This window comes from Asterias rubens, chromosome 19 (assembly GCF_902459465.1).
Source record: "Asterias rubens chromosome 19, eAstRub1.3, whole genome shotgun sequence".
Lineage (NCBI taxonomy): Eukaryota > Metazoa > Echinodermata > Asteroidea > Forcipulatida > Asteriidae > Asterias > Asterias rubens.
This window is the reverse complement of record NC_047080.1, coordinates 3,442,788-3,459,418: the sequence shown is the minus strand read 5'-3', so window position 1 is coordinate 3,459,418 and position 16,631 is coordinate 3,442,788. Positions and strand designations below refer to the sequence as shown.

General features: G+C 37.6%; 1 protein-coding gene across 3 annotated transcripts in view; it reads right to left on the bottom strand.

Annotated features, from left to right (window-relative positions):
• Positions 1-3,371: 3,371 nt before the first annotated feature.
• Positions 3,372-16,631, bottom strand: part of LOC117302997 (target of rapamycin complex 2 subunit MAPKAP1-like) — a 54,218-nt gene continuing 40,958 nt past the window's right edge. For all 3 annotated transcript variants that reach the window (XM_033787022.1, XM_033787020.1, XM_033787021.1), the window contains exons 8-11: positions 14,513-14,620; positions 9,570-9,707; positions 9,001-9,144; positions 3,372-5,330 (exon numbers count right to left, since the gene is read on the bottom strand). In XM_033787022.1, the coding sequence (XP_033642913.1) occupies positions 5,131-5,330; positions 9,001-9,144; positions 9,570-9,707; positions 14,513-14,620 (590 nt within the window). In that variant the 3' untranslated portion in view covers positions 3,372-5,130. The remainder of the gene's footprint in view (positions 5,331-9,000; positions 9,145-9,569; positions 9,708-14,512; positions 14,621-16,631) is intronic.

Here is a 16,631-nt window from a genome sequence, read left to right as displayed (position 1 = left end):
AAGTTGAGCAGGAAATCAGATCAAGTAGAAACACATGGAGGAATTATAAATTGGAACAGTGCGTCTAATGCCAGCAATTATAAAAGATAGTGTCATCTTCATTAGGGGAAAATTAAGTGGGGAAGAAAAAGCTTTAGCAAGGCAGATTGCGTGAGGTCCTTAGAGTCCCACGGGACATGGATGTGATATTTGTGGCAGAGACTTTCAATCATTGCTGTCCAATACAATGAAGAAAGTTTGACTCAGACATGTTTGAGCAGCAACAGAAGTCTGTAAAAATTAGAACACTACAGTTTTGTAAACAGTGACCAATCAAAAAAACACTCTCAAAAACACATGGAGGGACAGAGAAAAAAAGGAGAAATGTTGAGAACAAAAATGGTTGGGGGTTGTGGGTGACCTTATAGGGCGTTGTCTCATCACATACCCATGTGGAAATCAGCTACAAAAAAACTTGTTTGTAAGTAATTTCTAACATTACAATGCAAAACTAACGCAAGTATGTTCCAAATTTGATGTGGACCATGCCAGATTCATTGATAAATGTCCCCACTTAAATAACAACACGGGAAAACTATAATTTGTTGTCTCCGAAGTTGTAGATCCTGGTGGAACTGCAGAGATAAGATAACAAGGCAACCGATGAAATATGCCAAGAGAGATTAAAAAATATCTCCATTTAAAGGGGCGAGTAGGAATTGATAAACAACCCCCGTTATACATCAAATAAAGCTGTTTTCATTTGTGAATTCCTCTGAGAGGATTTGAACCATATAAAAGAAGAACATGAATGTTGCCTCCCATTTTTTTGATGGGAGACTAATTAAATCTTAAGACGTTTACTCTCTTAGGGGTTTCAGAAGGCAAGTCCCTAAAGGGGTTCAAGATTCTTGAGAGACGACCCATCTTTCGCATCGAGCCAAAAAATCCAGCAAAACAGGTTTTATCTTAATTTGTCGCAAGAATAATCCGCCATGTAATCATTACAATAATTCTAAATGGTACATCTTGTTTAGTGTCTCCTAGTGTAAAGAAACTTAAAAATAGCATGCAGTGCATCTGCGTGTAATTCCTATGTCCGCTCTTCTGACTGAAGTGAAGGGGGTGATATCCCGCCCCCTTCCTGTTTACTACAGACCCCTCAACCAAACACACTAGCAGCCTTCTGTAATTGTACTCTTGATCAGAATGCAAGTTTTTTTTTTGACCTAGTTTTTAATCTGAAGGTTCGAATCCAGGACTACTCATTCTGAAGGCTGGTGTCTCCTGGGGTCGATTTCACAAAGAGTTAGGACTAGTCCTAACTAAGGACTAGTCCTAGGAGATATTAAAAACGTATGGGTAGTCCTAAGTTAGGACGAGTAACTCTTCCCAAGTCGAGATAAGACTAGTCTTAACTCATTGTGAAATCCATATCTGGTGATGTGCATCAGGGCCCAATTTCATGGCTCTGCTTACCGTAAGCACAGAATTGGCACTTACGGAAGCAGGGAATGCTGTGCTTACAGCAAGCCTATTTCACAGGTTAGCGGCAAGGTTTTGCTTCTGCGCGTGCGTACTCCACGTTAATAGGCATTCTACGCAGAAATTTGGCGCTTGCACGTAAGCGGGGAATCGTGGTCGTAAGCGCAGAATTCGGCAGGTAAGCAGAGCCATGAAATTGGGCCCAGTAGTGTTCCCTACAGTTGTAAAGAGTGTTGACCACAGATTATAGAGCACTGAAGGGGAACTTTATGAATTTTGTTTGTTCAGTGTCTAAAATAAAAGTTAAGAACTTCCTTGACTGAAGAAAAATAGCTTTGCAACACTTAAACAAATTATTGTTACCATAAATTGGGCACAAACCAGGCGCTGTATCTAGTTAGTTTCTGTGTAGGATCAGTCTTTTGACCGTTTATGACAAGCTATTGCTTTACAAAATCCCTCTGGAGTTACAGGCGCTCTTAGTAATGACTCGTCCAATTACCAGTTAGTAATTATACAAACTGACCAGCACAACAGAACTACAGATGAGTAATTCACTATAGGAGTAATTCACGGAGCCCAATTTTATAGAGCTGCTTAATCAGAAAATGTTGCTGAACATCTGCTAAGCAGAAATGAGTAGGATACCAGTCGCAAATTGAACATGAAAATTTGGGCTAAAAATGTGTACAATGCCTATAAACCTTGTGTACTGATCAAATTTTGCCTGAAAATGTGTACAAGGCAGACAGTTACTCTACAATTTATTGATACAAAGAACAGGCACCAACACATTGCAAATATCCATTTTTTTTTTTTTAATATCTTGTCATTTTTAATGAACAGGATACCTGTTACCTGTACTTGTTAATATATTCATAAAACTCTTTGATTTGCTTTGTTCCTCTTTAATTGTAATTGAGTAAGTTTGTGTACATTTCAGTTGGAGATCAATCATATCTTGACTTTAAGTTCATGATTCCATAACAATTAAATAAAAGTTATTAAGTAATATTAGTTTGGTAAGGAGCAGAGTTAAAGGCAGTGGACACTATCGGTAATTACTCAAAATAATTATTATCATAAAACCTTTCTTGATTACTAGTAATGGGGAGAGGTTGATAGTTTAAAACATTGTGAGAAACAGCTCCCTCTGAAGTGACAAAGTTTTCGAGAAAGAAGTAATTTTCCATAAATTTGATTTCGCGACCTCAAGTTTAGAATTTGAGGTCTTGAAATCAAGCATCTGAAAGCACACAACTTCGTGTGACCATGCTGCGGACAAGGGTGTTTTTTCTTTCATTAATATCTCGCAACTTTGACGACCTAGTGAGCTCAAATTTTCACAGGTTTGTTATTTTGTGCATATGTTGAGATACACCAAGAGAGAAGACTGGTCTTTGACAATTACCAATAGTGTCCACTGTCTTTAATCTGTTCTTTTTTAATAATGAGTGGTACATATATCTGCCCTGAGTAAATTACAATTCCATGAAAGGACACTCTCCAAACACTGAAGTGTTTTAAACTATATAAAAAACATTGACAAAAATTTGGTCTCCAGATTTAGCAATGGCAAATCAGTTTAGAATAATAAATTCTGATGATTGGCATTTATTGCGTCTCTCTCCCTCTGAAATAACACTCTCTCTATGAAACTAAACATGCAATATTACTTTGATCTTAATTTGGTTTTGCTTTAAGTATAGGTACCATGTATTAAGACAACAAACAAGCAGACATACTGTTTACTACATACATCTGTACACATGTACACTACAAAGTAATTAATTGGGCTTTTTCTCAAACCTGCCGTCGATTTCACAAAAAGCTAAGATTAATCTTATCTCGAGTTAGGATGAGTAACTCGGCCTAACTTAGGATTAATCCTAAGGTCTGCATGCTACAGTGCAGGGCTGGGACTCTTCCTATGTCTTAAGATTTATCCTAAGTTAGGAAGAGTTTTGTGAAATTGACGGCAGGGCTTAGACTCCCGCTAAGGCTCCATCATCAACTTTGGAAAAGTATGGGGTTTCCAACAACAAACAGAGCCTGGAGACAGAGCCTAAACTAAGAGTTAAATAAAAAACTTTGAATGAGGCTAGTGTCCACATAGATATTGTGCCTTTGATCCCAGGGCACCATACCACAGTAATCTTGACTTTGCCATTTTGTACGGGTAATGACTAATAATTAGGCCATGTCCGAATTGGAGACTGTGGTTATCTTTCTCTCACTCTTTATAGTCAACAGAGATCGGAATCAAGTTGAGATTTGGCCATACTTGTCTAACCCCCATTAGGTTGAGTTATGTATTAGGGCAGACTATGGTTCAAGACAATCTAAGGTGGTGATCAAGGCGCAGAAATGATAAAAAAAATGACCATATTTAATGAAAATCAAGTCTACCAACAGATGTTAAAATAACATCAAAATGTCTTATTTCAGTTGTACAGAAGAACTACTTCCAGACATTAAACAATTTTTCTTCTTTATACACCCCACTTTTTAAGTAAGCAAAGCCGACCATAAATATCTCATTTCATTAAACAATAACAAAGTATATACATTTTGGTTTTACTCATATACACCAATGTGTCTTAGCACTGTATACTTAGTACTTTATCGATGTACATGGGTAGAACCAAAATTAACATTTTGTATCCCGATGCAAATTTTCATCTATTAGGTAACACAAAGTACACAAATACGGTCCTAGTTTTGGTCCAGTTTATGCTCTCCATATAAGTCAACAGAAGTTTCTCCTTTGTTTGAATTCACAAGTTGCTTGATATACTCAGACTCGCTACATGTGTAGCCAACACCAACACTAAATGATGTTTATGAATGGCAAATATTGCTGAGTCATGTACCATACAACTATCTGTTACAGAAGCTCTCTTGCCCAAGGGCAAATAACATTATAATTTGTCAATCACAAGTTGGTATTTGATAATGGAAGTTGATTATTCATACATTAGGCTCACCCTAACCCCCTTGTGTCTAAAGTCCCTATCCTCCAAAATCCCCACACTCTATGGTAACTCAATCAGCCATTTCCAAGTAAGATTTGAATAACGTCTGGTACAATGACTTGCTTAGGCACAATGTACCGCTTACATTTGAATTCCTCAGACTGAAGAGACAGTTGCTATATCAAATTGTTCGGTGCAAGCTTTTGTAAAGCAACCTCCAGATGAGCAAACCCTGGCACCATTGTGTCATACACATCCATTCAGAATTGTGTATGGGTGTTCATCGACTTGTCTCCTACCTACCTACATAAGATCATTTGCCACAATTCCACTTTGAAATTCTCAAGTTAAATGGTGAAATGTTGCGGGTGTAGTTCATCATGTACCATAAAGCTGCTTATATTTAGTGCAGAATGAATTAAGATGAGTTGTGTGAAAACAAAGCCCAATTTCATAGAGCTGCTTAAGCACAAAAAGTAGCTAAGCACCAAATATTTGCTTACCAGAATAAGGTTACCACCCAAAATACCATGTGGTATGTACAATGACTGGTATCCTGCTCATTCATGCTAAGCAAGAAATTAATTGTTCAGCAACTTTTTCCTGCAGCTGTATGAAATTTGGCCCAGGTCAAGTTACTGTGATAAATTTTGCTTTCTAACGACGTTCCTCAGGAATTCTGACCAACACTTCACCTATCGTGATGCCGTTTGGTGCTGTGCCTTCTGTCTTTCCATATTGTGTAATCGTTGCGTACAGCGCTGGCTCGAAGCTCCAGGATCTGGTTGATTTTGGAGACGATCTGCTTGGCAGATGAATGGTTCGTCTCGAAGTCTCGATGCTTGAATTCATGACTAATGCTCTTGTAGGTTAAACGGAAAACTGTCTTACCTTCAGAAGGAAATAAATGAAAAAATGATAGGTTTAGAGGGTCTTTCCACTATCTTGTTGATAAAAAGTCAAACGGTTTCATTCTGAAAATGAAAATTTTCGCATGTTTTTTTAATTTCTTGATGGTTGAAACAAATGTATCTCTAAAACTCAAGGAGTACAATCCCATGACAGACGTTCATGAACTGCCAACGCTTTACGTAACGCATCTAGGATTTAATCTTGCATCCCGACCTACATGATCAGAGGTGTGGAACAATATTCTACGTGATAAAAAGTCTCAAGTTTCTTTTAGTTTTAACATCCAACACAGCTTTCAGGCACGCCTGTCATGTAAAAGAAAAACAGTTTGGCTTCAAATAGTGTCATCAATCTCATCAAGAGACAACTTGTCAAACTTTAATTGTGTTTATAACCACTGTTCTAGATTGTATCAAGACAGAGAGAGGAAACAAAAACACCCCGATAACTCCCCCTTCTCCAACCCTCCCAACTCCGCCCCCTGAGGGGAAAGATGATCGCTCAATAAACTGATGTTTTGATAATAAAAGTAATATTTTTCATGTGTTTTTGTAGGTCAGCCAAAACTCATCATTTTCCCCCCCAATTCGGCTGGAAATCATAACATTGCTTGCTGGCAACTGCCTAATTCCTCCGGCCAAATATTTGCTTTGCACTTCAGGTGTACCGGCAGGGCGTAAATGGCAGGCTTCGGAATGCGATACGCCGAAGCGACAGTCGCAGTGTTTGCTATAGGAGTGGCTGTCTACAAAGTATGAGGTGCTGTGTGTCAAAAAGTGAGGATGGCCTCGTAACGGGGCAATGGGAGGGAGGAAATGAAGAAGGTGCCCAGTTAATATTGGACAGAGGAGTTGATGAGTTGTGGGTAAAAGGGGGACGGGATGCCATCAAAACACCTACCAGGAAAAACATGTTTCTCATCACAATTCAACATCGGATTTTCTAAGAAAAGCTACTTCCCAAAGGCAAAACAAATTAACCAGTTTAAGGCATGTGTTATTTATTTCTCTACAGTAAACCTTACACTATGATAAATTAACTAAAACTAATTTAAACAAATTAAATTTAAAAAATATGCATCAATGCACCCAGATGTAGTACCAGTGTTAAAACAAACATGTTAAAAGTGTCTCAAAAACTATCAAGTTACACTTCCTTGAAACCAGACAACCAAAACAATAACTACCAAATTATAAATATTTGTTTCACGTAACACCAAGTGTGTATCTGCTTGCTGGGTAGATTATGTTCAACAAAAATATATAAAGAGTCCTTTTTATCAATAACTTTGAATGTTACTAAAAAATATCTACTGCACTGTGAACATAAAACACAGAGTTGAGACCAACGGTTCTTTTCGGAACCACCCCAGCCTCTTTTTAGAGATTATCATTACATGGTGTTACCGCGTTCCTTTACTACATCGTAGTTCCACATAGCAAAGTTTCATATCCTACTTAATTTTGCTGTTGGGGAATGAATGACATTTTTGCTATAAAAAGACAAAAGAAGAACAGGGAAGTATTTGACTAAGGTTGAACTGTCTCACAGCTCAACCCAGGACACGCTGACTGCCGCTAACGGGAAGTGAGCATTGTTTACACCTGTCATGCTCTGGATCTACTCATTCCCTATACTGTAAATCATTACCGTGCTGATCAAGAACCCGGTATGCCGCTTGATTAGTTTTGAGCGTTTACCAATGACCGGGAGGAGAGTGAAGAAGATGACGCAACTAGTGGGCAACGGCCGAGGGAGTCTTGAAATCAAAAAGTGAACCACAAACGAACGAGGGAAAAGTCTGCAGTACATAAATCAATCAAAGACTCATTCAGTATCAACTTGCTGTTTACTTTTGATCTACAATTTTTTTTTTAGCTCAGTATATGGGACAATGTACTTTCTCTTATTTCCTTTTTTTTTCAATCGTTCAAAACATGTTTTCAAATTCGTTACCTATTTATGTCTTGTTCCTAAATATTTTATGGGAATTGCATGCCCCAAAGCAATGGTGTATTTTTTTTCATTGTGCAGCCCCTAACCCAAATATTAGTAACTTGTATTTATAAGAAAAAAAGTGCTTAAGCGTATTTTACAGGTTAGCAGGAAAATTAGAGGGCACATTCACCACGGATTTGCATTGTAACCTCATCCATTATCAACACAGTAAGCACCAGAAGGTTAGCAAGCCTTTTTGTGTGCTTACGGTTAGCAGCGCTTTGAAAGCACAAAATCAAACGTTAAGCAGCTCCACGAAATTGGGCCCAGAACTCAAATAAGGTAGTAAACCCATTTTCCCAACATCTTTCATTAAAGGCACTGTCTGCATCCATCATTTAAGATGATGTCAAATCAGTATTTACTGGGACCGTTCAGCTTAGTCAGTCAAATATTCCACCCGTGTTTACACTTGTCACTCTAACTCACACCAAGTGCAACTTAATTTGTTTTGATATCTGAATATTTTCTCCGGTGAAGCGTCCTTTAGATTGAGAATCAGAACTTCAATTGGGAGGCTAGACTGCCCTTTCAAGACCCCCCTCAATAACAGACGACACCGTCCTTGTAATTCGAGCTTAAAACAATGTTTACGTTCATTCTGAATCACTGGTGGTTCAATTCTCAGTAAAAAAGAGGGTGCTTCCTTTTTTTTGTATCGTCGACTTCCCCCTACCCATGTAATTTCTGAAATTAAAAAAACTTTCATTTGTGAAGAGGACTGGGACTCGCATGTTTACTTTTGAAGCGTTCAGTTTCACAATCGCAAGCTTATGCACTCTTGAGCAAGACAGAAGAGGTTGCCATTTGATTGCCTTTCATAATAACAGTCCATTTACATTACTGAACCCCACTGTAAACGCCAAGGAATTGTTTACAAACATCGGCCATAGAGCAACTTTGAATAACCAGCTAAATTTCGTATTAATTTTGGTTTTATCCGTAGACACCGATGTGTGTAAGCACTGTATACTCTACGTAAAAACAAGAACCCACAACCTTTGAAATTCTAGAGCAGTGTCTTACCAACTAGACAGCTAAATTTCATATTTCACAAACATTGCCTTTAAACTGGTAATTTATTTAATATTTTTCCCCCCAAATCTAATATTGACCGTCTTAAGCAGTTTGTCCTCCGCAGTTCATAACAGGAAGTCTATTGTATTAAATACTAGACATAACAGATACTTAGACAAATTAATTTTGTCATTTTATTATTTTAGTAGCCAATTATTTTTCAATTTCAATTAGAACTGACCCAATTTTTCCTAGATATCATTGTCACTAGCAAACAAAGTAAGAATTCTAAAACTAAGATTGTATTATCTTGCAACTATCATTTCGAGATAATTTCTTGAACTATGATTAGTTTTCATATTTATTGACAAAATATTGTTATAAACGGACAGTAATTTACAGTAGGCCGCTAGCTTAGGGCCATTTAAATTGCCTGGTTACTCGTCCTAACTCGAGATAGGATTAATCAAAGCGTTTCATGAAAATTGGCTGCAGGACCACGGAAAAACAAACAAAAAAGACCGGTAAACCTGACAGTTACTCCTCCTTCGGACAACCGTACAAATCAAGTTAATTTCCAGCCTTTTAAAAACCAAAAACCACACATCAAACATTTTCCAGTGCAATAACTCACCCGATGGTTTTTCATCCGTGAGGGCACACGCTGCCAACCGATCTGTATCTATGGAAACAGCTTTCTGTTTACTGCTCCAGAACTTGGCTGCGGTCGTTTTGGGCTGGGAGACAGGATCTATCTCAATCTTGTCACCAGACACCCCTGTGATCAAAAGTATAATGAAACATGTTTGAGAAGAGAAAATAGAATTAGCTGTTGTTGCGAACAACTTACTGACCAAAAGGACCGGTGGTATAAATGTACACAAATAGTTCATGTCCTGATGTTTCAACCAAAGCAGATTCTTTCTCAAAAGCAAAATAAAAAGTTTTCTTTTTTTAAAAGTTACACTTTAAGTTGTAAATAATCTGGTTATTCAAAATTATTTAGATAGTACATCATTAAGTCATCTTATTATCAAATCCATTGTTTATTTGAAACAATTAAATATAACTTTTGTGGTAGGTTGATAAGCTGAAGATGGATAATCAATGTTATAGATTGTGTCTGTCACCATAGCACAAGCTCAGAGAGGACTAGTAACAAGTCTATGGACCTCTCCAACCCCAAACTCCCTTTCCACTCACCTAACTGAATCTCAGTAGTTGGTCTCAATCTATGCAGCATGTTGATTCTATAGGATTTATACTGAGTGCTGAGTACCAGTGGTGGTTCAGCCGTGGATACATGCCTTGTTCTCTCTGGTTTGGGATATTCTCGTTTGCCTGCAGGTACAAAAAAAAGAGTAAATTAATGAATTTTTTTATTATTTATTTAAAAGTTACATTTGCATCGGGGACAAAGAATATTAATTTTGCTTTTTATCCATGTTCACCGATTTGTGTAAGCACTGTGTACTCAGTACTTTCCCCGAGTTCTGTGAAAAAAACCTCACAGGCATATGTATTACTCAGGTAGGATACGAACCCAGGACCTTTGCAATTCTATAGCAGTGTCATACCAACTAGACCACTGAGATTGCCTGGTAGCTAGAGTAAAATAAAACAAACATTCCAAGTGCACAGGATAATTTGGGGTCACGACCCTACCTTCAAAATGTGGAAACCTTAGTTCTTTCAGACATTACAGTAAACCTTGAATGATTTCCCTTTTACTGAATTACTCAGACATGCAACTTTCTAATTACAAAAAAGAGGAAATGACCGATCAAACTTAACTTTTTGTACAGTATTTTAAAGTTTTCTATGCCACTGTTTAAAAATATAGAAAGATGGAATCAGTCAATCGGTTGTAAAGTCGCATGTCTGATTACTTCAACTGCCACATCACAAAATCTTGGTAGCGCCATTTTGGAAGTCGATGTCCGTGTGTGTTCTAGGTGAGGAGCCGTCAACACGCTTTGCCACATAATTTGTACGCACAATTTAACTCAAAAAATAGTGAGCGTGGCAGACAAGCCACATGTGATGCTGGTGCAAGGGGGTAATACCATAGCCAGGTTTTTCTGTCCCTCTTTGTTGTACTGTATCTTGTTTTGAACACCCAGATCATGTTTTTTATTTTTTACTTTGTATTCATCCTTCTGTACTCCCATCAATATATAATAATAAAAAATTATTCACCATTTATTTATGAAATTAGAATTATCCTATGCATACTGCCTACCAACCAAATGGACCAATGGAAGAAATAAAAAAATAGCTAATGACCCAACATTTCTCAAGTTAGGACGACCTAACTTCGGATGGGTTCAATGCATCCTAGCATCTATGATTGCGGAACCCAACTCATCTTAAGTCCTAAGATTAATCAGAAGTTAAAAAGATTTTGTGAAATCGTCAGCAGTGCCTTTAAAATACAAGGTGTCTGACAGGAATGATGGGGGAGGTGTTATGACTGTATGTAAGAGAAATGATTGACATCTAAGGGAGGAAGAGGCTAACTCCTTGAGGAAACCTTGGTTATGTAAAGATGGCGTTGGCAATAGCTGTAGGAAAGTAACGCATCGATCATTCTAAGAAGTCGCTTCGTCATGAGAAAACTTTGCGGACAACTTAAGTTTCTGGACAGCTGTTTCCTGTGAAAACAAACTAATCGTGTATGTGTGTAGTTTCGGATGTGTTTCTAATCGAGATAGGTTTGCAGTAACACCATTTTCTGTAGAAGTTTCGATCAGTATGCACTGGTTGTCTTCAGGAGAATACTGGAGATGCAGTATTTCCACCATGCCAAGTTTTTATTCTGATAAACATTTCTGTGATTTTTAAATAATCTTTCAGGTAATTAAACCAAGGAATCCACAAAAAGCAACTATATTGAATCATAGTGATAGTAACTATCACTGTGATTCAAAGGCCTGACGATACATTTGTTGTAAATGTAAGACAATGACTAAATAATCATTTTTTAGTTTTCGATTGGGGGGGGGGGGGACACAATATAAGGAAACCCACACAATCAGGTTGGGGTTGAAAACCAGATCCACATGTACTAAATGTACTAAATCTGAGATGGGATTCAAACCACCATCCATTGAGGCTAAAGGCAGGCAAGAAACTGATACCATAATCAAATTGTTGCACCTTTTTCTTTCCAAACAAATTGAAACAAATGTTTAGTTTAAGCATAGAGAAAGTTGCAGAACGGTTCCCGATTCATTACTACACCTATCGGCTCCACACCTGATTTATTTCAGCACTGCCAAAATGGTCCCTGTTTAGCTTTAACATTTACAGATATCTCATAAAAGAATCCATGAATAATGAAGCACATATGTGTGCTGAAACATTTCAGCAATCTTATTTGCAGAGAGAGTCAGTCAGAGAGAGAGAGTCCCCTGAAATTTTTCTTTCTCATGGTCCGCGGGTTTTCGTGGGTTAATCCCAGTGCATGCGTGTTGGGATCACACCAGAGACAATCATAAATCATTCCACCTGGACCCAAATCTGCCAGGGAATTTTCATACTTAATGACGAGGGTAATCCAAAACCCAGCGAGTCCAGTGTGGTAATTCGTCACGGAACCACGATGCGAAACATTTCCTCTATCCCTCGGGGGAAACTTTTTATTATGGGGGGGCCAATCTGCTGGGAATATAGCAAGACAAAATTGGAAAGGTGGAAATTAAGTAGCGTGGAATCGTGGTTCGTGAGAAAGGTGAATGAACAAGTCTGATTGCCAAAATACCACAAATTTCTGAAGCTCAAATCTTATTACGAAATGCTCTCTACATTGTAAAGAGGAACAAAGTCATATTCAAGAGTGTATTCGTTTCAGTCCCCTGGCCCCTATAGAGCTTATTGTTATGTAAATGAACTCTTCTGCAAACAACCCTTTCGAATCTTGGACTTGAAGAGTAGGCCTAATGGAGATTAGGCCCGAGTAATTGTCACTCCAAAATGAAAACAGTCTTTCCTTCTACACTCTGTCTAAATACAGTCCGATTGTGACAAACTCCAGATAATCTGCTATCCTTTCCCGTTTGGGGATTGGCAACTCTCCCGAGTGCGATGAAAAACACCTCGGACTCGTCTGCCAATCAGCATCCATCACTGAGGGGATGAGCCAATCAATGTTAACCCTTTAGAAATCAGGCATCATCCTCGCACCGCAGCAGACAAGCAGACAGCTAACCTGGTTCAAATCAGACCAACATGATGGATCACACAAGTACACCAACCCACTAAATACCTCCACGCTAAATCATCAAACTCTCTTCTTTTTGTGTCAAGCTCACACAGACACACACTCACTCTCTTTGTCTTTCGACTTTGTTCAACCCCTTTACCCGTCTCTATCATCTGCTCTTCTGCCCAACGAAACAACATCACAGGGCCATATATCACTGCGACTAGTACTGCCTGGGCAACAGCCTCTCTGAGACGTAAAACGAGACGTACAGTAAAGTACACATGGAACTTTTGTCAGTTCCCTTAATTTATTAGCACCTTGTTTCATCAAGAGTAATAAATGATAGATAGATGAAGTGGGCACAGCTAGATTATTCCTGATCATTTTGATTAACAGTCACGCCAAAAATGTCAGAGAAGTAGGCTAGGTAAATTAAAAAGGAGCCTTTTGAGTGTCTTATTTTTTTAATGTGAAGACACATATTGTTGATATAATTCTTTATTGAAGTCAATTTTTTTATCTTACTTTTTCTTCTCCTTTTTTGATTAAGTTTAATGCTATTCATGTTGACATTTAGTTCTTGAATCAAAGCTGATATATTTTCTATTGAAATTATTTCTTAAATATAAAGTCCAACCATTAATTTTAATTCATCTCTCATTCACTACTCCAAAACATTTGTAAAAAACAAGTGTAAAAAAGAAAACTGTAAAATGTTGACAAATAAACCAAAACGTCCATCCTCAATCAACCCTCCAGAAAGGTGGAGAAAAAAACTCTCTCGACGACCGTTAAAAAAAGCCAGTATCCTATGCCACACTCTCTTCGCCCTCAATCCCTTGTCTCTGGGATTACGGACATGGAGAGGTTTGTCCAGGAGCTCGCTTGACATAATCCCATTCCGCTAAAGGGTACTTCACTACCACTTGGCATTTCAAAAAACCTTGACTGGGTCGACGACAACTCTGCGCTGAGTGACAGTTTTCTCTCTCTCTGCTGAGCTAGCCATTACTTCTACTTGATGACCCACTGTTTGGCGAGGGCTTCTTCAGGGAAGACCTCAAAGAATATTGAACGGGAACTTCTAGACTCCTAGATTATAGCTAGGGAAATACTCTCTGAATGTGTTTAGTACTTAAGGTGATCAAACGTCTCTTAAAAAATCTTCACTATTAGACACTTCATAAATAATGTAATCCATTTAAAAATGATTGTAATTTAGTGCTGATGTTTAAACAAAATTCAAGGCGCACGGTGCGATGTGAACGTAAAAATAATCCAGAAATACTAATACTTTGATTCAAATTTACCCAGTCAGTTACCCTTGTGGTATACTTCTTGATCCATGAATTGAAAGTTGCAGAAATACTTTTATGAAGGTTAAAAAAAAATATACAAAAAATGTAAAGGTATAATAATATTCTTTATCTCTGATGCAAATTTAACATCTCTAATATCGTTTCGGTACCTGCTGCCAAAACAAAGGATTCGAACTGCCTCTAGTTACCGGGCAACCTCGGTAGTCTAGTTGGTAAGACACTGCTCTAGAATTGCAAGGGTCGTGGGTTCGAATCCCACCCGCGTAACATGCCTGTGATATTTTTTCACAGGACTCGGGAATGTACTGAGTAGGCTATACAGTGCTAACACACATTGGTGTAAGGGTACAAACAAATAATAATAATATTCTTTATCCCCGATGCAAATTTAACATCTTTAAATTAAGGTAATCAGAAAAAGTGGTCCATGCATAAACAATCTACATCAGACACAAAATGTGTAGTGTAGTTCTTCATCAAAATCCACAACTAAAAAACAACATTCCATTAAAATTTGCCCTCTAATAATAATAATTTAAAATGGTTTTGCACCATAGAGCGTTTGCCTCAAGTTTGTATACATTGTGTGAAACTCTAGACAAATAAATATGGGTACTCACTGTGTTCCCGCACCATGACGAGGTCAAACGAGGTCATGTCACATAGCCTGGTGTCCAGATCCAGTGCTACACCTGGTTGGTTATCTCTCTCTAATATGTAGTCAGGTCCTGAACAAAAATGAAATGACAAGGAAAGAAGGGTCATTGGTTTGACAATAGTTCAGGGATGTTGAAAAAAAACCTGAACTATGATGTATGAATAAGGAACTAGCTGGTCTGGGTACTATCATATTTACTACTGTCTTTGTGTATGAATAAGGAACTTGGTGTATGAATAAGGAACTAAGAGAGGTTTGTGGTAACACCATGTGAACATCCCTTTTGAGTAGTGTTGGTTTTGAAAATAACTGGTGGTTAACGACTCAATTGTTTTCCCTGACTGATCGAAACGTTGAGTCGTTAACCAACGATTCTTTGCAGAACCAACACTACTCAAAAGAGATAATCACATGGTGTTACCGCAAACCTCTCTTACATGTAGTTATACTTCCACCATGCAAAGTTTCAAATCCTAGGAACCAGCTGGGCCCAATTTCATAGAGCTGCTAAGCACCAAAATTTGCTTAGCATGAAATGTCTGCCTCGATAAAAACAGGATTACCAACCAAATTTCCACATGATTTTCAGGATGAGCAAACATCAGCTGAATACCAGTAACACGTAATATGCAACAAAAGGAAATTTTGCTGGTAATCACGTTTTTATCAAAGAACAAATTTCATGCTAAGCACATTTTTGTGCTTAGCAGCGCTATGAAATTGGGCCCTGGTCTAGGTACTGTCATGTTTATGGTTTATGAATAAGGAACTAGCTGGTCTGGTCAGTGTAATGATTTGACTGAGATGGATGTATACTGTGTGGAAAGTCTCACATTCATCTTATTCTTCGGATACATACTTCAAACCACAGGTCCCTTGTGCACGAATGTATTAGTAAAAGAAACCAATACACATTGTGGAAAACAGAAAGAGTAATAATAAGTTTCTGCAAACTGGATATTATTCCACTCGTTAAATAGCAACTCATGTTTCTTATTTAAATAAAAATATTTAAAAAACATTTTGAAGAAAAAACAAAATTCATAAGACATTTGTTTGAGATTAAATTGTTTTCCTGGGGCGAACTCTTTGATGTTCCTCTTCAATTTGAAACAGTAAACCACATACTAAAAAATAATTCCTCCACTTATGAAAACACTGTGGCCGTGACTTTTGGGCAAGTCCTCAGAAAAAGGAATCTCCACTGTTAAGTTAAAATTCAACTCGCACCTTACACACTCCAAAATTTCATTACAATTATGTTTTTCTCATTTATAATAATTACCAATTAATCTTGGTAATGAGAAATTCGTGGCTTTTCTCTCCCTATAAACAAATACACGACATGATGTCAAAAAAAAGAATGATTAAATTGATGTTATTATTACATTTTCAGCAACTACTTGAGATTTAATTTCTGACTGATTAAGTTGCAGGCACGACACTTGGGTTGACTTTAAGCCATAGGGTACAAAGATCACTGCTAATTCTTCCCTTGTCCCTTTGTACTGCACCATCTCCGAATATCAAATAATATCAAGCATGAAGAAAAAGAACCACTAAAGTGCAATCGTACTATTCAAGAAAAACACTGATGACATTTGAACAACCACCAAAGCCAACATATTGTGTACATAAATATTACATTGAAACTAATGGTTTTGTTGTGATGTAATAATTGAGTTTCTTGTTGCAGCTTGGATGTAACATGATAAAGTTTTAATGTTATTATCCTGTGTTAATCAACGAAAATAAAGTCCAGTCAACCCTTCCCTTTGGCAGTTGCACTGGGCCTTATTTCTTTGAATCATAAAGCAGAAGACAAAGCTTCTTCTAAATGTTAAGCAATGCAAATTAAACTTAAAAGGGTCTGTGCACGGACGGTAGTGACTCTGAAAATTATTGCCAATAAAAACTTACTTGGTAAGAAGTAAATCAGCTTTGGATAATATAATACATTTTGAGAAACTTTTCACTTCGAAGTACTTTGGTTATGGAAAAAGATATCACTTGTTATCCCCAAACTTTGAATTTGAGAAGTGTTTAAATGCAGTAACATTTCTCATGTTGTGTATTCCAAT